We start from the raw sequence: 19,835 nt of genomic DNA, 5'->3' as shown, positions 1-19,835 counted from the left end.
AAAGAATCTTTAGAAAGCAGTTAGACCTTGGCATGGGCATAGAGGCATACACCTTTAATCTCAGCACTTGAGAGGCAGAGGCAGGTAGGTCTCTTTGAGTTCAAGGCTAGCCTTGTCAACATAGAGAATTTCAGAACAGTCAGGGATACAAAGAAATCATGTCTCAAAAGTACAAAAGAAAAAAATAACAACATCAACAGGAAGTAGTTGGTTTAACCAACCCAGAGAATAAAGACATTTTATGGAAAAATAAAGTAGAAATGAACACTGCCTAACTAAGGTTTTCATTAATCTTAAACATAGCCCAATTCCTTGCTATTTTTAAAAGAACTATTTATATGTATGAGAGCTTCTATTTGCATGTGTGCCTGCACAAAAGAAGAGGGCACCAGATCTCATTACAGATGGTTGTGAGCCACCATGTGGGTGCTGGGAATTGAACTCAGGACCTCTGGAAGAACAGCCAGTGCTCTTAACTGCTGACCACTCCTCTAGCCCCAACTCCTTGTTATTTTAAAGCAAGAGATACTCTTCTATTTCTCCTTAAACCATATACCAAACAGAAAATATCAAGTTAAACCACAATTTTAAATCACAAAGAAAGCCACAGCTCTTCAAGAGTGGCCTGGGTCCCAAGAATGCAGGATCCAAAAATTGTATATACAAAAGTCAAATCTATACTTTTTTTCAAAAACAATGTATCATGTCAAAGTTTGAAAACATCACTTTCTTTGCACATGGAAAATATGTAAGTTAATAAGACAACAGGAGATGTAAATATCTGGGTATGGCAGGTCTACAATCACAGAACTTAGGAGGCAGAGGCAAGTGGATGCATCGACTCCAAGCCAACGTGAACCACACAGTAAGACCCTATCTCTGAAGAGAGACCAACTAACCAACAAGTGACCAGAGTAATCCCTGTAGCATTCTATAGCCATCTTCCAAGGTTTCAAAGATTACTTTCAGACTGTTTATCTTCAGGATGATGCAGAGGGATAACAACAGCAAACATTTGGTTTCTGATGGCAATGACAACCTTTATCCCTCTGAATTACATTTAATTAACTAATTTATTTATTTATTTATTTTACGTCCCAACTGCAGTTTCCCCTCCCTCCTCCCGTTCCCTCTCCATCCCCTCTGTGCCCCCAGTCTACTCCTCTGTTTCTGCTGCATTACTTTTTAAGTTGTCTTTCCTATCCTTGTGAGCAAAATAAAAAATACAACACACAGAGCTCACTCCTTACTGTTAGATTTCCCCAAACACATGGAAATGGCCAGTATGAAGGAAGGAATGGCATGTTTTCACATTTGGTATTTAACTGGTAGCAGTCCATCTTCCTGATTCCACACTGGGCTTAAAGTTCCTACGCACAGTTTCTTACGTCTGTTTTTCAGGCTATTTAGGACAAATTTCTAAAATGAATTTATGAGTTCAAGCAGTAAGACCTTTGAGAGAGTTACAAAAAATTGCATACTGCTTTTCACAGCTTATAAATTGTATACTTCCATCTCTTTTGACAAGGTCAAATCACGGCATCCTCAAAGACATTGGACATTTTTAGTGTTATAGTATTTGTGTTTTAAAAAATAAAGTTCGCCTGAAGATCAGAGGGCAGCCACCCTAGTCAGCCATACAGGCCAGGGAGTGGTGGCACACACCTTTAATACCAGGACTCAAAAGACAGAGTTAGACAGATCTCTGTGAGTTCAAGGCTACTCTGGGCTACACAAAATCAACCCAGAAACAGATCCAGGTGGTGGTGGTTCACACCTTTAATCCCAGCTTTTGGGAGTCACACACCTTTAATGGAAAGAGTTGAAGACAGGAGCAATATGACTGGGCAGAGAGAGAATATTTTTTGTTTGTCTGAGAGTTGGTAGAGGTAAGATCTCTCTAGTGGCTTGTCTGCTTTGCTTTTCTGATCTTCAGCTTGAACCCCAATATCTATCTCTGGGTTTTTATTATTCATGCAACAGAAATTTCTCTTTCTAAAAAAAAAATCAATGTAAGCACCAAAAGGAAGACTGGAGGACTGTTGGGTGATATCAGGAACAAAGCTCATGTCTCACTCATACTAAACAAATACTCTACAGAGTCACAGTCTCAGTACTCAAATGTTTCATTACTAGTTTACACATTTTAATGGTCACTGCATATGTCTGTGCTTTCAAATTGTACAAACTTTTAGTCACTTTTCCAGGATCCCCTAATATTAAGTTGCTATAACTCGACATAAAACTGCTGCTTGGCATTCAGAAATTTAATGTTTATACAGAAAAACCTTACTGTAATTTTCCCACTATTTTTATTTTTGGAAAATTCTTTTCCATTTTGACGTAGCTATTGATATAGTTTCAGTGCCTTTGTTGAAGATACCATGCATTTCAGACACAGAATTGGGGAAATAGAGTTGGAAGTGACCTGCAAGCCTCCTTCCCAAGGACTAGCTCTAGTAGTACCTGAAGATGCTATGCAAGCTGCCAAAGGAAAAGAGAAATCAGCAGTCCTACCCAGCTATAAAACTTACGAGCCTCAGTGATACCTTTCTGACAGGATACCCCCACAGTACAATAACAGCAAAATGGCACTTTATCACTGGAATGACCAACATCTGTCTAATAGAACTTAAGGTCTATTCAATAAGAAGGAATGCACACTCAGTACTATAAACTTAGCCAATATCTATGGCTAGAGAGGTCCGAGACCCTAGGGGAGAACCCACAATTGCCAAAATCAATATAATTTCTAACCATATTCTAAATGCTTACTCTTATACCCAAAGATAAGGGTAACTCTACCCCCTCCACAAGAAAACCCTTCTTTTTGTAGTAGAGAACATTATAGAGATATACAACTGGTCCACATGTAGAGAATATGTGACCACAGGTACTCAGCCCCAACTGGTTTTCCTACAATGTAACTCCTGCTTCTAAGGCCCAGAAAAACCATAGAAGAGGGGGGAGAAAGATTGGAAGAACCAGATGACCCAGGACAATTACTTCTAGTATCTTCTAGACATGACAGAAAACTGTACCCATGAAATCTCAACCATACAGTTACCTAAACAAGACTTGCATAATGACACCACCAGTTGACATGCCAATGCAGATGAGGGAAATTTCACAAAGCCCCACCCCTCAATGAAGAGAAGAGCTACAGGCAACTAATGGTGGCTGACAGAGGGAGAATCAGTTTTCCCCAAGAACGAGCATCCAGATAGGTTATCCAATCCCAAGTGGTCAACCCTTAACATGTGTACAGCAATATGGTTAGGATTAAAGCTATGGCTTTGATGGCTGAATCCAGCCCACTCCTTAGCTTTATTCTGAGAGTCTAGCCTCATGGCAGAAGTACTGGCTGGAGCCATGTTTATTGCCACAACTCTATGGCATTTCAAAGTCCCTACCACCACCAAAAAGTATGCAGTCAGCTTTTCATCAACACCATTTAAGTGTTTTGTGGAAGGACCTATTAAAAGAGCTGCAAGGTTTTGCAGCTAAAGCAAAGTCAGGAAGCCTAAGCCTCTCTTAAATGAGAGCACTTGCCCCTAGCAAGCAGAGCCCACCCGAGAAAGTGCTGCTATTAGCTGTGCTTAACTCGATTCTTTTCTATCTAGAATAACTTCCCAAGCCCTCTAAGGCTTTAAAGTGGATTTAGTCATCCCCACATTGGCACATCATTCTGTTGACTGAGGTTCGTGTCCTACCAGGTCCCACATCTATTTAGTCCCAAGTAAACACACAGAGGCCTACATTAATTATAAACTGATTGGCCTAGTACCTCAGGCTTCTTATTAACTCTTATAACTTACATTAGCCCATAAGACTTGTCTGTGTTAGCCACATGGCTTGGTACCTTTCTTGACAAGGCAATCACATCTTGCTTGCTCTGTGTCTGGCTTCCTCTGTGTCTGGATGAAGACTGCAGACTGAAACGTCCCTCTTCTCAGAATTCTTGTTGTTTCACCTCTAATTTCTGCCTGGTTGCCCCACCTATACTTCCTGACTGTTACTGGCCAAACAGCATTTATTTAAAATACAAGTGACAGGGTACAGACCATTGTCCCACAGCACAAACCACTAAACACTAATTGATAATTATTTCCGGATAACTTCCCTTTTAGCACTTATCCTTTTCCCTGGATATTTACATCTTTCCTTCTAAAAAATGAGGAGTACGAGGATTCTGAGATAGCTGGAAAAATGGGAGGCCCTTACATCTTTCTTGCTAAAGGCTAATTCACACATATACTCCTCGTGTAAATCTTCGAGGACCACTTCCAGGAGACCACGACATTCTGTTGCTGATATAACTGCAGCAGCATGAGGAGCTGGACATGCTGCATGCCTCTAATCCTGCACATGAGGAGCTGGACATGCTGCATGCCTCTAATCCTGCACACGAGGAGCTGGACATGCTGCATGCCTCTAATCCTGCACACGAGGAGCTGGACATGCTGCATGCCTCTAATCCTGCACACGAGGAGCTGGACATGCTGTATACCTCTAATCCTGCACACGAGGAGCTGGACATGCTGTATACCTCTAATCCTGCACACGAGGAGCTGGACATGCTGCATGCCTCTAATCCTGCACACAAGGAGCTGGACATGCTGTATACCTCTAATCCTGCACACGAGGAGCTGGACATGCTGCATGCCTCTAATCGCAGCACTTGGGACGACAGTGGAGCCCAAGCTCAAGCTTGGCCTGTCCTATACAGCAAGTTCCAGACCGTATAGGACACCAGCAAACACCAGCAAAGATAATCAACATGTAAACTCAACGAAGGCAAGACGGCGAGCTGTGGGAAGCACCACCTACCTGCTTTCCATCCAGGGTGCACAGCCTCTTGACCACGCCTGAATCTAGTTTAATGGCTTCAGTGATATCTGTCAGGACCTGCTCAAAAGAATGGGCAGTCTTTTTATTGAGAAGGATCCGCACGGCCTTCCTAGGCTTCACTCCACTTCGAATCACAGTCACTAATTTGGGTTTGATGAAGTCTTTGCTTTCCTTCACCTCACTTTTCACAGAGGCCACGACCAAGGCTCGGGTTGTACCTCCCTTGATGTTCACAGACCAGTTCGGATTAACGTTTTTGGTGTAATCAACTTTACGAAATGGTTCGTTGGAGGCACACACGTAACTCTCCCCTAAAAAGCAAATAACGATTTTATTAGGACAATATCAGATCTCTGAGCATTGGCCATAGTAAGCCTGGATTTATTATGTCTAAACAATGGCTTCTGGAAACCTGTAAGTGCTAACCTTGTGGTCACAGAAAGGGGGTGCAGTATAATACCCCTTTCCTTTAACATCCCCCTACCTCCCTTTCTTCCAAAGTACCTAGGTTGGTTTTCAGAAAATTACAGGTATAATGTGAAAAGCACTAGGCCCAGAAATTAAGAGTGAGACCTGGGTTTTATTTCACCCAAATGCCTCACTTCTGATAAGTCATCACTCCACACTTTGATTCTCAGGATCATCAGCTGCAGAATTAAGTCATTAGCTGCAGAATTAAGTGAATCAAGTAAATTAGAAAGTACTTCATGATTCCAAACGCAAACTAATTTATTCTTCATAAAAGCTCATCCTAGGCAGCCATGGTGGTATGGTAGAATCCTGTAATCCTAGCTACTCTGAAGGCTAACGTGGAAATCTGAGTTCAAGGCCAGCCTGAACTGTTACTGCAAAGGGAGAGGGACTGTACTGGGTATGGTAGCTCAAGCTTGTAGTCCTAGGAGCAGAGGTTAAGGTAGAAAGATGGCACCAAATTTAACGATACGCTAGACTATGCAAGGAGTTTCAGGCCCATCTAGGCTACACAGTGAGACCCTGTCTCAGAAATAAACAGTTAATTCTGGTTGAAATAATCGAAACAAATATATTCATAAAAATCAAAATCCTTCTAATTTCAGTCAAACAACAATCAGTACATCCTTACATAGCAGACTTATTATGTTCAGTTGCAGTATCATTCATTCAACTACTGAAACATTGTGAGGTGAAAGGTTTGGCTCCTCAAAGTAGCATAGTGCTGGCACTATTTTCTCTAGAGGAATATAAATTTTAAATAAAACTAAAACTTCAAGTGGACAACTTTTTCTATATCTTCTTAAATGGGAGCAGATATTAAGCTAAAATGATACAGTCATTTCTCACAAAGCTTAATCAGGCTTTTGTTTAATTAAGAAAGGCACAGAGGCTATACTGCTTGCCTATTGTTTATCAATATCTAAATTTTTTACATTCCAAAATTTCTAAAATTCCTACTGAAAAGATGGTACTTTTCCAAGAAATATATAACTTACTCAATTATTTTGGTACTGACTTTTTGACATGGAAGGTTACATGCTAAGATTTTCTCTGAGATATAATCACAAAGAACACATTATTTCATATATTTAGTACAAAAATATTCATTCTTGATATAGTAATTATATCAGATGAGTCATAAATGTTTTAACCAAAATAATGAAGAAGGAAGCCCGAGGATAAGATAATAATGTCAATATTGACTATTATCAAAATGTTCTCCAGGACCTGATTAATAGAGAACCTCAGAGATGCCCAAAGGCTCCTGCACAATGAGTGACAGACCAGGGATGTGGAAAGGAATGCTGAGGACATGCCTGCCGTGCCTTCTGTGTGGAGGAATAGTTAGGGTTCTGCCTGGGGGCGCAGGGAACCAACCCTAAGCTATAATACCACTCCTACAGCAGCACCCTGAAGTCTTCCCCAACCATCACCACCCGAGTTGTCATCTCCAAAGAACCATTTCACAGTATGGGCATAAGAAAACTGTACAGAATTTCAAAAATAGTTATCAGATTAATAAAGCCATGCAATGCACAAGTATGTATTAGTGAGAAAAATATGATGGTGCTATCATTGAATTTAACAAAAAAAGTAAGTCATATCAAAAAAATTCTTGCCATTTTTATTTTTGAAGAAAACTTGATGAATGTTCTGACTCAAAATGTGTTAATAGAAGACTATATAAAAATAACCTTAGCAAAAGAAGATAGTTGTTTCTTAAGACAGCGAGATATTAAGTCAGTGGTAAAGTCTTTTTAAAGACAAGAAACAAGGTAAAAAGAAAGTGAAGCCGGGCGGTGGTGGCGCACGCCTTTAATCCCAGCACTCGGGAGGCAGAGGCAGGCGGATCTCTGTGAGTTCGAGACCAGCCTGGTCTACAAGAGCTAGTTCCAGGACAGGCTCCAAAGCCACAGAGAAACCCTGTCTCGAAAAACCAAAAAAAAAAAAAAAAAAAAAAAAAAAGAAAGTGAGCAGATTTTCTATGTCAATCTCCTTTGATCAACCAGGCCGTGCACAGCTGACAATCCACCCAGACACATGCTTTTCAACTCTGCACATGGGCTTGGATGAACAGAAACAAGCAGGAGAGCAAGCCCTTCATGTGCTTCTGCAGTTAGAGGTAGTTAACTCCTTCCCTGTCCCCCTTTTCCCTTCATAATGTTCCTACTAGAAACATGTAGACCAGTTATAATTTGGAAAGTTCTGAGTCAAGATGTCCACAGAATAGAGCTTCATGCTTCCATGGTGTGTATGTGCACATATCCAGTTTTCTGCACACGGAGCTTACAAGCTATTGGTTTCTCATAATTTTAATCTTGTATTGGTTTTTATGATAAAATGCATGCATCACCCCATTGTGAAATACATCTAAATAACTACTTCTAAATGAAGCACAGCCACACAAATTCATGTCCAAAGCTCTAACTCTTTAGGTGCAAGGTATGTAACTTGGCCAGGAATTAGTTGGGAAAATAAGATAATACCTAATATAAAGATATGCTCACAGCAAGTTAAGGGCAGAGAACATACTAGGAATAGAAGTCAGTTAACTATATAGCTGGCTCAGTGCATGGCATTCTGAAGGGCATTGCATCAATTCTGCACACCAACATAGCAGTAAGCACTGAAGGGAACCGTGAATAGCAGTTTAGTTAGCACAAACAGTACCTGCAGCTTTATCCTGCTAGCTTACATTTTCACAGGTTGTGAAGGTTGGCCAGTTCTTTTGCGGCCACTGTGCTTGGATGGCATTGCAGTACGAAACCTTTACATGCCATCTTTATATTTATAAATATCTTTAAGTTGCAATGCAGTTGGCATTTTCTATCATTTGTATGCTAGAATTTTATGTAGATTGTTTTACCACTGTTGGTGCTGTTCCTCTAGAGCAGTGGATCGCCACCTTCTTAAAGCTGCGACCCTTTAATGTAGTTCCTCATGCTGTGGTGACCCCAGACCATAAAACTATTTCACTGTGTACTGTCATTTTGTGTTTTAACAAATAAAGCTTGTCTGAAGATCGCAGTGCAGAGCTAAACCACTAGAAGCCAGGGAGTGGGGGCTCACACCTTTAATCCCAGCACTAGGAAGGTAGATAGGACTAGACAGGACTATAAGGAGGGAGGAGTCAGGAGCACTGCAGTCTGAGGGTTTAGTGGAGACAGATACAGTCTGGAGATGCAGTCTGGGGACAGGATTGCCCCTTCGGTTTGAGCTCTGGTATCTGGTAGAGGTAAAAGCAGAGCTGGCACTCTGCTTCTCTGATCTTCAGCATTAACTCTTAGTATCTGGCTCTCGGTTTTTATTATTAATACCAATTAGAATTCATGCTACATCATTGTTACTCCATAACTGTAATTTTGCTACTGCTATAAATTGTAATGAAAATATCTGATATGTGTACCCTGTAAAAGGGTCATTCAGCTCCAGGAGGTCGTGACCCACGGGCTTAGAACCACTGTAAAGCAGCAGTCCACCACTGAGCTACACCCACCTGCCATCCTTTTCTTTCTTCCTTTTTTTCTTTTTTCCTTCCTTCCTTCCTTCCTTTCTTCCTTCCTTCCTTCCTTTCTTTTTTTTTGCCTGTCCTGGAACTTACTCTATAGACCAGGTTGGCCTCAAACTCACAGAGATCCACCTGCCTCTGCCTCCCAAGTGCTTGGATTAAAAGGCACGCACCACCACTGCCTGGCTCCTATTCTTATTTTCAGGGGGCACAAACATACTCAGGTTTTGTAATCTCAGGGGAATATGAGAAACAACTTCTACTGTTCCACACAGTAGTACAATGACTACAGTTAACAAAAATTAAGTGAAATGTTTCCAAGTAAATAGCATAGAGGATTTTGAAAGTTCCTAGCACAAACAAAAAAAATGTTTGAGGTGATAGATACACCAGTTACCTTGACATGATCATTAACACTGTGCACATGCATTGAGATAGCTCACGATATCCCATAACTATAGACCCTATGTATCAAATAAAATCAAATATAGCCAGGAGTGGTCATATACATCTCAAACCCAGCACTTGCGAGGCAGAAGCAGGTGAATCTTAGTTCCAGGTCAGCCAGAACTACAACAATGAGACTCTTGTCCAAATAAATAAATAAATAAATAAATAAATAAATAGATAAATAAATAAACAAACAAATAAATAAATAAATACCTGCAACTATAAGGCTAGTGGAAGGTTTCAAAGTGAAAGATGGTTGACATCTGCAAACAAACTGGGGTACAATGAGTGTAACATCCCATCAACTGGCTCATCCAGGCAGTGGTTCCCCAGCCTCTGGGGTCCTTCAACTCTCCTCTCCTGCATCCTTAATCTTGCATGGATCTAACAGCACAGTTTAGCCCTCAGTTTAGGCAAGCAATACCGACTGTGACTGAGATTCAGCACTCAGCACAAGTAACAAAAGTTCAGAAAACAAGTGTTCGTCCAAAAATGAAAGACAGACAGGCCTTCCAAGAATGAGAAGATTTGAGGGAAATGGGACACTTCTGAAGGACAGATAAACAATAGGCAAGGCAGGCCTGAGATGTAGCTCTGATGTCAGAGTGCCTGGGCACCTGCAAGAGGAGAAGGGAGTTAGGGGCTGGGGGAAGGAAGAGGAGGAAAAGGGGAAGAAGGGGAAGGAGGGGGAGGAGGAAGACATAGCCAAAGTTTTATGAATCTCCACATGGTCTGTTCAGAATCAGAAAAAATAAGGTAGGCAGGGCATGGTGGTGTATGCCTTTAATCCCAGCACTTGGAAGTGGGGGTGGGTGTCGGACATAATTCTGCTGGAAGATTCTGAAGACCACAAATCAAGTATCTCTAGGAGCCAGGCTACTGAGTATTTAAAAGTACTATAAGATTCATGTGTAACTTCCCAGCTACTGACTTTGATCACTATCCACTGGGCCACTTTTCAGGTTCTTTCACTCACACGAGCTTAATGAACATGCATAGAACCAGCAATACATTTTGGTGACTTTCTTCAGGTGAGACCAATCTGCACTACAGAGTGCAACCCCAGCTGAAAGCAAACCCTATCTAAACCTGAATACAGGTTTAGATGTTATCTGATCACAACACCTGGCCTGTGTGTGTGCACCCCAAGCATATGAAGGGTGGCAGAGGGAGAAGGAGAGGGAAAGAGAGAAAATGTGAAGAGGGAGGTCCTCCCTATATAAACTAGGCTGGCCCCAAACTTGCAATGATACTTTGCCCCCTGATTCCAAAGTACAGATGTGTACCACCATGCCCAGCCTGACCAATATTTCTTTTTGCTCTAAGGAATTTATTTTAAGAGAGAGAAGGAGAAGGAAGGAGCGATGGGGGTGGGGGCGAAGAGAGCTTATGTATATATGTATATGAGTGTAGTGACCAAGGAAGCCAGAGGCACTGGATGCCCTGGAGCTGAAGTTACAGGCAGTTGTTGAGTTGGCCAGCATGGGTGCTCTGAACCAAACTTGGGTCCTCTGGAGCAGTTAGTGCTCTTAACCACTGAGCCATCCCTCCAGCTCCAGCCTGGCTGATCCTCAAAGAAGACAAGGGGTTAATAGTCCAGTTTATTTATCTCTCCCACTACAGATGCCTCCCAAGATTGTGGAACTTTCAAATGAAATAGTCATGTTTAAATCAATTCTGCTGTCATCTCAAAAATCCATAATCCAAGTGTAGTAGTTACATTCTTCATTGTGTAATAAAAGCAACTTAAAGGAAGGGTTCATCTGGGCACATACTTTGCGGGTGCAATCCATGAAGGCCAGGAAGGCAAGTCTGCAGGAATGTGGGGCAGCTGTATTCACAATCAGGAATCCAAGTACTAAGATGGATTTCTCCAATTTTACTCAGTCTAGGATCCCAGTGCCCCCTACATTTAGGATGCATCTTCCCAAAGAATCTAGAGACTCCCTCACAGACGTGCCTAGAAGTTTGTCTCCTAGCTGATTTTTAGATCCTGTCAAGTTAATAACCAACATTAACTACCAATCACACTAGGTGACTGATAAAAGCTGAAATATATTACTCATGGCTCTGTAGGCCAAGCATCTAGTGAGAGATAGCTTCTGATCACAAATGACAGCTCCCTTTGGCAGCTTCCTACAGCAGAAGCAGACAAGCCCACATGGACCTCCTTTGGGAAAACAGCAGTCCCACCTAGAAGGGCTTTGTCCTCCACATCACCAGCCTCTTCTCCCTGGATGGTGGAGCAAGGCAGCTTTAGGAATGCAAGTGCAAAGCAGTCATGAGTGCAGAGTTCTGCTTGCCCAGAACTGGAGAGTGAGTGTGTGCGTGTGTGTGTGTGTGTGTGTGTGTGTGTGTGTGTGTGTGTGTGTGTGTGTGTGTGTGTGTGTGAGGCTCAAGTGTCATGCTTACCTCTTACCACTAGACAAAACAGCCATTTCTTTATCCTCTCTGAGCCCAAGTTTCCTCATTGTACAGCACAGAGGACAATGCAGCCATGTCTCCCACCAGATACTACTATAAGTGGTAAGAGGAAACGAACCAAGCAAAATTCAGTGATTACAACTAAAACATTTAGTAAACCATGATAGTGGTAAGCAAAAGCAGATCTCCAACCCTCGTGTGGTGGCTTACTTACCAGTAAAAGAGATAAAAGTTAGTAGTAACATGGGGATGAGGGGGAAAGACCTAGCCAGACACCTTTTTGCCTATGAATACTGAAGAAAGTAGCTTAAGAATCACTGTCAGAGAAATATAATTCCCTTTATTTCACTCAACAGGACCATAAAATACCCATGTCCATGGCTTAAAGCCTTGTGTTATGTTACCCTTGTCTTATAACTCCCAGGACATTACTGTATTATACTCCAGTTTCACAACTGCCCTCTCAAATACTCATTTTCTTCCCCCAATATTCCATTCCAATTCTAAATTCCAAATTCCTCTCCTGCAAAGAACTTATTTTGCAGCTGTGTATGGCATATCTGCTTTTCATACTTAAGGAGGAAGAGGGCAGTGAGAGTCATATAAAGTATTATATAAGAGGCATTCCTTCCACATTGGCAAGTTTGCAAAGTTTTTGTTTCCCCTGACTATGAAATATTTCATTAGCTAAAACAGAATCCAATTTTTTCAAAATGTGTATTTTTACAAACATCTAGAACCAACCAGCCATTATCAACATTTATTTATAGAAAACATCCTAGGACAAAGTATTAAAACTATTTCTGAGTCAGTGCATTTGTAGAATATCTAAGACACCTGCCCTCAGACTGCTCTTAGCCTGCTGTAGAGAACAGACCCAAGATGGCCTAATTAGACTATATGGGTGAGGTCCCAACCACCTATAATTCCAGTTCCAGGAATCCTCTGCCTCCACGGGTGCTTGCATGTACCTGGTAAACAGAAAGTCGGATAGGCACACGCACATACACAGAGGTAAAAATAAATAAATATCTCAGGGACAACCAGATAGTCTCAGTCTGCTGCCAGCCATGAAGACCTACATTTGATCCCAGAGAGAGTGGAGTGGTGGACAGACAGACAAACTTCTAAAAGTTTTCCTTTGTCCTCCACATGCTCAAAACGGTATGCAATTCACAGACATACATAGAAACAAATGTAATAAAACAAATTTTAAACACAAAATAAAAGAGATTTCTTCATGATTTACTTTCAGTAAATGCTATGTCATTTTATATACCTATAACCAGGTGGTATAGCTTATGTTAGGCAAAAGGGGATGACAAGTGGGAAAAGTGCTGAAAGCCCTCATCTGGACATTCCGAATGGACCTTCAGCGATACTCCAAGCTCAGCGGACTCAACCTGATTTTCCCACACTTACTGGTGGGAGATAGAGTCCTACAAGAGTTTCCAAGAATAAACAGATTTACAGGAACCCACACCGCCCACTCGGCAAAACTAATCCAGAAAGATGAATAAACCAGTTAGCTGGTTTAGGAACCACGCTGAAGGAAAACTGTTCTACACCAGATCAGCTTGATTCTCCAGAGACTTTCAAGGTCAAGGGTAGGAGAAAAAAAACTGGGCCATGCAAATTTCTTTTGTCTTCTGAGCTCAAGGGGACAGTGGCTAGGAAGGAGACTTGTAATCTTGAATCAAGCTCGCTAGTCTTAATTGAAGACAATTTTAGTTTTGTTTTAATCACCCCCTAAAGTATGTTTGCTAGCATGGAAGAGGCAAAGGAAATGAAACACTGTTTAACAGCTGACTCTCATGAAGTAGAGTGGTTTGACAGCATGGCCAACACTGTACTCACGGAGGTAAGTTACATCAGAAAGCACCCTGGTTCTCTGGGATAAGTCTGAACATTTGAGCACATGATTTTAATTGAAACCTGAAACTTCACATGTGTCTTTGCACGTTTGCATATGTGCAGGCACACATGTGGGGATATGCATGTACATGACTGTGTGCATGCACGTGGTAGGCTGGGGTTGATGCTGGGTCTTGTCCCCAATCACTCTTTCACCTTAAGTGAGGTAAGGGATGTCTCTCCATTAACCCCAGAGTTTACCGATACAGCTAGTCTCAGTAGTCAGATGCTCTGGGGATCCCCGACTCTGTCTCACAAAGCTAGAATTAAAGGCAAGCCTCCACATCCACCAGCATTTATGTGGGTTCTGGGGGTTCAAATTCTGCTCCCCACACTTGCATAACAAACAAGAGGGTGGCGAGAAGGCTCAATGTTAAAGACAAGTTCTATATGTCCCTGGCTGGCTGGGAACTTAACTATTTAGATCACGCTTGCCTTAAATTTTTGATGATCCTCCAGCAGCCTGTACCTCCAGAGCTCTGAGATCTGTTCAACTAAGAAATTAATATAGAAAGACCACTATTAGACAGTTCTACTATAACCAAAAAGTTGAATTTTCTTTTACAGTCATTTTATATTACAAAAACTCTTGAACCAAGTCAGCAAAGGCACAGAAACCATTTGTTGAACCATTATTTACAATGTGTTATAATTGTTTGGACTGTATGTGTAGTCAGTGTTTGCCCAAATCACCATTCTCCAAATATCAGCAAGTGAAAAGACTTCAAGGAAATTTCCCAACCACCTATTTGGACTTGAAGTGACTCAGAAGGCCACCCATCCCCTAGGACTAGATATATAAGCATGTGTCTTTATATTAACCCAGAAAATGTTCTTATCTCTCCTTGGAAGCAGTTTAATTTAACTTAACAATACCTTGTCAAAATAACTTGAGAGAAGGACCCTAGCATTATTGACCATCTGGAGGTGGAGTGGGTACATCACCTGAGGACCATGAGTGACACGTGCTTGCACAACAACAGTATTGAGCCTTTCACTGTGCTGGTGCTCTACATGGGGATCAGACAAAAAACTATCAGGATCAGTTTTCAGAAACCTGGAGACAGGCAGATCTCTGTGAGTTCAAGGCCAGCCTGGTTTACATAGTGAGTACCAAGACAGCCAAAGGTACGTAGTGAGACCTTGTCTCTACAAAGTAATGTGGTCCTCTCAACGATGTTATCTTCATTTTCCTGCCACACCTACAGGTTTCTTACCCTCTTCTTTTAGTCTTTAAAACCAAAACTCACTACTAAGACAAAGTGTTGAGGTAGCCCCTTCTACTGCTAAATTACACAGAAGACAATTTTAATTGCGCTGTCATGTAGCCAGAGCAAGGGTACCATTTGCTAAAAGTAATGGAGAAACTCGGGCACTTTGAGGACTCTTCCGAATGGCTACCTTATTTCCTTTGGAGGTGAACTGTAAAAGAGAAAGCATAAGCTGAGGCTTGTTAGGAATCAGTAACCCTGGCGTGCATGCTGCTTAGGTTTCCTCACCTGTGAGATGGAGAAAATGACTTAGAATATAAGCTTATGCTGAAATAAGAAAATCGCCTAGTTCAGAGATCAGTTTCCGTCCTCTCGTTGCTACGGCTACATGGAACGCACTATTTGCATGAAGAAAGATGTCTGAGAGGTAGCTATGTGTATACATTCAGTCCATAAACACTAGGGGATGTATCTGGTCTTTCTGGGTGCTGATTAGAACTAAAAATCAGTTTCTTAACTACCAACCATCCGTCCCTTCCTGAAAACTAATAAATATTGCAGAAATTCAAGAATGACCCAACATATTACCAAGTAGTCCTTCTGAGTGATGCATGGTTGTTGTGCCAGGATTACTAATTTCTAATAGGCCTCTGCTGTCGCTTCCCTAGACCCTAGTTATTCTCTTCAGAGAGAAGGCAGGAGAAATTCACCTTGATTCACCCTGTTGTCGACCAAATATGGAAAATTCTTTAAGCACGTCTAGTTTTCCATTTTGTCCACACACTGAAATCATCTGAGGAACTTTCAAAACTTTAAATGCCCAAGTAACACCACAACCATGCATATCATAATATCTAAGGGGTGGGTGGGGTCAGCCACCTATACTTTAAAAAGTGTCCAGTATGGTGCAAGATGAAGCCAAGGTTGTGACCTGCTATGCTGGATTGCACCTCTTGATTTCGAGTGACTTCTGCCATAAATGAAATCAGAAAAGCCAACCTGAGCAAGTCAGAACCACAGCTACGCACAGAAGGTACAGTGGGATCCCAAACACAGGGACAGCACAGCTGCTGCGCTAAGCTCCACAAAGGGTTACCCCACACCTCACTGGAGGACCATGCTTTCAAAGAGCTTGCCCTTCCAGCAAAAATAAGTTGGCTAATTTTAGAGGTACCATTGTCTGTATTTGTCTCTACTCATTAGAATTTTCTTCCAAAAAAAAAAAAAAAGGAGGCAAATCTCTTGCACCCCAGCCCAACACAAACTACAGAGGAGCTCTAATCCCCCTTGCTGCCTAGAAAGCTCCTGCCGGGCGCTAGGCGGGGAAGCGCCCAGCCCACACTCACTGCACCTGCCGAGCCTTGCCCGCCCCTCCTACCTTCAAGCAGCTCTTCCAAGCTGGTGACCTTCCGACTGCCGTCTATGGTGTAGATTGTGCGGACGCCCTGAGGCAGGTTCACATTGTCAGATAGCGAGCGGGTCAGCTCTATGAGGAGCGCATCAAAGGAACGGAAGCGATCGTTGGAGATGGCAAAGACCAGGCCTTTGAAGTAGCGGTCCCCATTCCGGTAGAAGCGTGCCTTCTTGGCCTTCTTCTCCGAGCTTAGGGCCTGCAAGGTCCGCGTGCGGTAGAAGCTGCAGTGAGCACTGTGCGCCGGGCTGGGGATGAGCCCATTGCCCTTGGGGCCAGAGATGCTGCTGCCCCCGGAGGAGCTGGGAGCCCCTCTCCGCGACCCTGGCCGCGGCCTTTTGTCCCGTTCTTCAAAATGCTCCAGTTCAATGCTCCTGGTGCTGGCCATCGCGGCTGCTCAGAGATAGCTCTCCACAAATAAATTAATAAAGGAACGTCCCCACCGCCCCAGCCGCAGCGCGCCGTGATCTGGGCGCTCCGGCCTTAAAGCACTGAGACACCTGGCTCGTGCACTCGGGCCATGCTCCCAGGTGGGCCCGCTCAGCCAGCTAAAGGCGGCCGCAGCTCGGAGCTGCCCAGCTCATTGTCCCGCGCGCCCTCTCCGTCGCCGCCGCCAGCTGGGGAGCCCCACGCCCCCCAAGCGCCTCCTTCGCCGGGCCACGCCTCACAAACAGCGCGCGGGCAGCGGGCCGGGAGCCACTAAGTTGAACGGCCCGAGGCTTGCGCTGGTTCGCGTCCAGCCCGCGCTCGCTCTCCGGCGCGCCGAACGGAGGAAGGAAGCGGAGGGGGTGGGGTGGAGCGCGAGCGTGGGCGAGGCGCCTCGGGGCTGTGTCGCGCGGCCTGGGGTCCCGGGTTCCCGTCGCCGCCTCGCGCGCTCCCGGGCCCGGTCCACGGCCAGTGAGCTTCCAGGCTGACCGGGGATCCTCACGCAGCGCTGGGCCCCTGCGGGAAGAGCGCAGCCGCCTCCCACGCGCGCACGCTTGCGGGCATTCGCGCTCGCGGCCGCCCGGCAGGGCCTGGACCCGGGAGGACACCTTCTGTCCCTCTTGGGATACCACAAACCACAGGGAGAGGGAAGTGGTGAGGAAGAGGGCGGCGGCGCGCGACTAGCGGCTCGACCTTGCTTGGAGGCCCCGCCCGCCAGGCTGCGGGAGCTGCGCGCTCCCGGGCGTGGCCGCGCGCTGGGGCTAGCGTAACCCGGCTAGCCAAAAAACTACAAAGGAAGGAGACTCAAGGGCAGCAAGCACATCCTTAACCCGCCTCTCGGGGAGGGGGGGGGGGACCGAGGCCAACCTAGGGCAGAAATACAAAAACATAGCTCTAGGTTTAGACGTGATGTTTATTTATTTATTTTTTTTATAAACTGCCCATACATTGTTTTATTTAGAGATCCTTTCTGGGGGGAAATCCTTCACACTTTCTATGAAGATTCGCTAACGCGCTAGTTCCAGTGACTTTGAATGAATAAATGACTAGAAGTTATTGGTTTGGGGAAGGTCGATTTAATCAACTATTTGTTGAAAGCTTGCCATTCGACAAGCATTAATCAATCCCATCATTGGGGATGTTCACGCAGAGAATAGAACTCCTGGGCTCTTCCCCACGTGTTCAATCTGAACTCACAGAAATGGACTGACAAACATCCACCATGCAGAAAATCTTTTCCTTAGCGGTGTGTGGTTCACAATAAAAGCGTATTTATTTAGTTATTTCACTTTGGCGTTGAAGCTCAAAGACATTTGGCCCTAATCTGACATATGAAATTAATGATTCAGCACCTGGTTCTTCAGTGGCTCTAGACATCAACTCCAAACTGTCCTTTAAGGTAGGATGTCAAAAGAGCTGAAGTCCTGGAACCAAGTGAAACAGGAATGGGTGGGAACACAATCTTCAGTACCATCGAAGCAAATCACTTTTCATAAGGGATTTAATGAATATGATACAGATCAAGACCTAGCTGGCCACAACTTGAGAGCTCATGGAGGTAGAGGAAAAAACTGTTCCATGGGCATCCAAGATGACTCAGTAGGTAAGGGTACTTTCTGCCAAGTCTGATCACGTGAGTAAAAAAAATGTAAAAACTTTTGAGAGAAAAAAAATGTTTCTGCATTCCAGTTCTAATGCAAACAAATTGGGGGCAGGTAGGCTTTAAAAGAGGCAACGACTAATTAATCTGGATTGCTTTATGACTTAAAATTTACAGAACCATAACAGATTTTCCTCTATCACGAAATTGTAGAATTTCTACACTAAGATGTTTAAAACTGGCATTTCCTTGTTGGGATTTTCCCCTTCTCAGAAACACAGTCTGACCTGCTAATTGTTCGCCTGCTGTAGACTGTCTGGCAGTTAGGTCACTTTCTGAAAGCTGGCAGGTTGACCTTATCTCTCTCTTGGTTGTGATTTTTCTCTATCCTGCTTTGTAACTCCCCTTAGTCTAGCATTTACTTGAATAAAAAATTGGGGGAAATATTTCAAATACATTTCCATTTCTCAGTTACAGGCAATTCAAGAAATCAAATCTCAAAATATTCCCTCTCTCACATTAGATATGACTCCTTTCTGTTCTTAGTATGTAGTTTATAATCACAGACTATCTAGTGAGAGCAAAATTTCACTGACAATCTGCAACAAGAATTTTCTAGAAACTTGTAGAAATATCTTGGTAGAAAGCAAAGAACTATCATTTGTTCTCCACACGTCTCTTTTGGGCCGCCCAGGCTAGCGATGTAATTTGGAACGGTCTTTGGAACCATTCATTCTTATACTCCTCAACTCCTCACGTCCACATTGCCCAGGAAAGAGTAATGCAAATGTCCATGTGATATAATCTGTTTAAATAAAACTTCATTAAATAATCCACTAAGTGGCTTTATATTAAAAACAAAAAACACAACAACCTTGCCTTGACTATTTCCCAGTTTCAACTAATGTTACTCTATTTCTCAAAGGCCAAGTCATGTCTTTATTTTTTTTTTTGGCCTCAAGCTTCCTCTTTGAAAGGCAGTTTTCCAGCTATTCCATTACTTATTACATAAAAGATGCCTACAGACCTTTTAGGCTGCAAGCACTTTGGAGATCTGCTGTCTCATGTTTTTGTTTCTGTTCACTGTGTGCCAAGCACTTCTCCCAGAGAGAAGTAGAAGTGATGAAGTAGCTGTTTCTTAGTGGAAGGGCCTGGAAACCATAGACTTGAGTTTTTGAAACAAAGCACAATTTTTAATTTCATAACCTTTAATGATTATAAATCCCAGTGTTTCCCATTAAATTTTAATGGGAAAGGACATACAGAGTTCAGGAAGACTTTCCTATCCCTGCCCCATAGCCAGTATCCAGATTGGAACAGAGCTAGGAGAAGCAATTTTCTCGTTTGTTGCTTCCTCGAGAAGAACTTGCTGTCCTTTCATACTCGATTCTTACAGCACTCAACATATATAGTTACATAAATATAGATGTTATTTTCCAAAACTGTGGTTAATAATGTCAAAAGTGCAAGTCCATGGAAAAGTGCTATGATACTCACTTTTGCTTCTAGAGACTCACATTTCCCAGAGGCAGTATACAGTTTGTTTTGTGATGAGCATAGGAGGTG

General features: G+C 43.1%; 1 protein-coding gene across 5 annotated transcripts in view; it reads right to left on the bottom strand.

Annotated features, from left to right (window-relative positions):
• Dclk2 (doublecortin like kinase 2) overlaps positions 1–17,032 on the bottom strand; it is a 122,190-nt gene extending 105,158 nt beyond the window's left edge. For 3 of the 5 annotated variants that reach the window (XR_005287369.2, XM_038347312.2, XM_038347314.2), the window contains exons 1-2: positions 16,211–17,032; positions 4,831–5,162 (exon numbers count right to left, since the gene is read on the bottom strand). Coding sequence is in view for 3 of the 5 variants with exons in the window: in XM_038347312.2 (XP_038203240.1) it covers positions 4,831–5,162; positions 16,211–16,631 (753 nt within the window). In the remaining 2 variants the exon portion in view is untranslated. The remainder of the gene's footprint in view (positions 1–4,830; positions 5,163–16,210) is intronic. The other 2 variants (XR_005287370.2, XM_038347311.2) reach the window with 1 other exon arrangement.
• Positions 17,033–19,835: the final 2,803 nt, after the last annotated feature.

The sequence above is a fragment of the Arvicola amphibius genome, chromosome 11, assembly GCF_903992535.2.
Source record: "Arvicola amphibius chromosome 11, mArvAmp1.2, whole genome shotgun sequence".
In the NCBI taxonomy this organism is placed as follows: Eukaryota; Metazoa; Chordata; class Mammalia; order Rodentia; family Cricetidae; genus Arvicola; species Arvicola amphibius.
This window is presented reverse-complemented; position numbering and strand designations above follow the sequence as displayed.